This window comes from Austrofundulus limnaeus, unplaced genomic scaffold (assembly GCF_001266775.1).
Source record: "Austrofundulus limnaeus strain Quisiro unplaced genomic scaffold, Austrofundulus_limnaeus-1.0 Scaffold1149, whole genome shotgun sequence".
NCBI classification, from domain to species: Eukaryota; Metazoa; Chordata; class Actinopteri; order Cyprinodontiformes; family Rivulidae; genus Austrofundulus; species Austrofundulus limnaeus.
In genome coordinates, this window is record NW_013953551.1 from 79,797 (window position 1) to 81,427 (window position 1,631).

At 39.9% G+C, this 1,631-nt stretch overlaps 1 protein-coding gene across 2 annotated transcripts in view; it reads right to left on the bottom strand.

The window, feature by feature from the left end:
• Window positions 1–1,631, bottom strand: part of LOC106534353 (TRAF2 and NCK-interacting protein kinase) — a gene marked incomplete at its 5' end in the record, with an annotated part of 20,140 nt that overhangs the window by 8,874 nt on the left and 9,635 nt on the right. For both annotated transcript variants that reach the window (XM_014030963.1, XM_014030962.1), the window contains 1 exon segment: window positions 219–378. In XM_014030963.1, coding sequence (XP_013886417.1) covers window positions 219–378 — 160 coding nt within the window.

Here is a 1,631-nt window from a genome sequence, read left to right on the forward strand (position 1 = left end):
ATCCACGTCATCATTTACCCAGAATGCTTTGTGTGTAAATAAAATGGCTCCGTCCGTGTTAAAATATATTATTTAAAATTTGGTTTAAAAAGTATAAAAACTGAACAGCCTACAGTATTTTTACAGTCTTTATTTTATAGTTAAAATATATTTTATCAAATAAAGTCTAATGTTACAACTAATCGGGGATCCCTTTAAAAGAGAGCTAGCTGACATACCAACAGAGGTAGGCATCTCTCCCCACTGTAGCCCCACATCCTTGGTGATTCGGCCGTACGTGTTGACGTAGACGCCCTCGTCCTCGTAACACAGCAGCATCTCCATCCCGTCGGTCCTGGGCAGCACCACAATGGCATGGGGCGTCACCTGGCTCTGGATCTGAGGTGGAATCAAAGACGGACATTTTCCATAAACACTGCCGATATTTGTTTTTCCTCGTGACCAGGCTTTATTCTATTATCTGCAAATGAGCTGAGTAGCTATAAACCTCAGCGAAAACACAAAAAAGAGACCGAACCTGTCACTTCTGACAGCAGGATACGATGAGTTATAACTTTCATCAAAAGTTTAGCGGTGCGACAGGAAGAGTACAAACTTTTGCCCACGAGAAACTGGTTTTACACAAGAGCTCAAAATACACATAGAAAAATATGAACTCTTTGCCCCGCTTCTGCTTCTGCCAACATTAAGAAAAGAAATTCTCTGCATGGTTAACTCTGATTTGTGGGTTTCTGTCACTCATACTGACAGTAATAGATCAATGGAACGGCAATTAAACTAGAAATAATAAAATAATTACTTCTGAGCGGTAGGATGCCTAAACTTGTTTTACAGCTTCTTGTTTTCATTTATTTTTTGCTGTCAGTAAAGTTTCCAGAGCTTTGTGATGTTTGCCATGGGGGAGACAAACCTACTCATAAACTGATGAAACAATGTGGTGACGGGAACCCCAACTAGTCGTACCATTAGACATTATTTGATAAACATTTACTTATATAAAACTATAAAAAAACTTGACTGCAAAAATACTGTGGGCTGTTTAGTTACTATAAATTTAAAAAATATACTGTCACACAGAGGTTTTGTTGTTCACAGCGCAAAGCATGCTGGGTAAATGATGATGCTTACCACTCTATTCAGCTTGAATGTTATACCTATTGTGTTTGAGTCTCAACTGTAACCCATCATCATCATCATCATCATCATCATCATCATCATACCCAAGATGCATTGAGTCAGTAACAAAATGACAATGTGCCTAAGTGAAAAATGTAATAAACGGACATTTTTTTTTATGTACCGGTAATTAGATGTAGAAAAAAAAATCAAGGCCATCAGGTGCAAGTAGTCGGAGATCCCTTTAAAAGTCACATGTAAACTTTATCGTACATACACATGTAACACTGTGTGTGTGTGTGTGTGTGTGTGTGTGTGGCCTTGTTCTTGCTACTTGGTGGGGACAGTTTCTCAGGAAAATGCAGCCTTGTGGGGACCGGATGCTCCTTGTGGGGACCAGAGCCCGGTCCCCACAACTTCAGCAGCTGATTTTGGGTGGGAGGGTTGTGTTTAGGACCAAGGTGTGAATTGAGTTTAGGTTAGTTTTAGGGTCAGGTAGGTACCTGTGAGGTTAA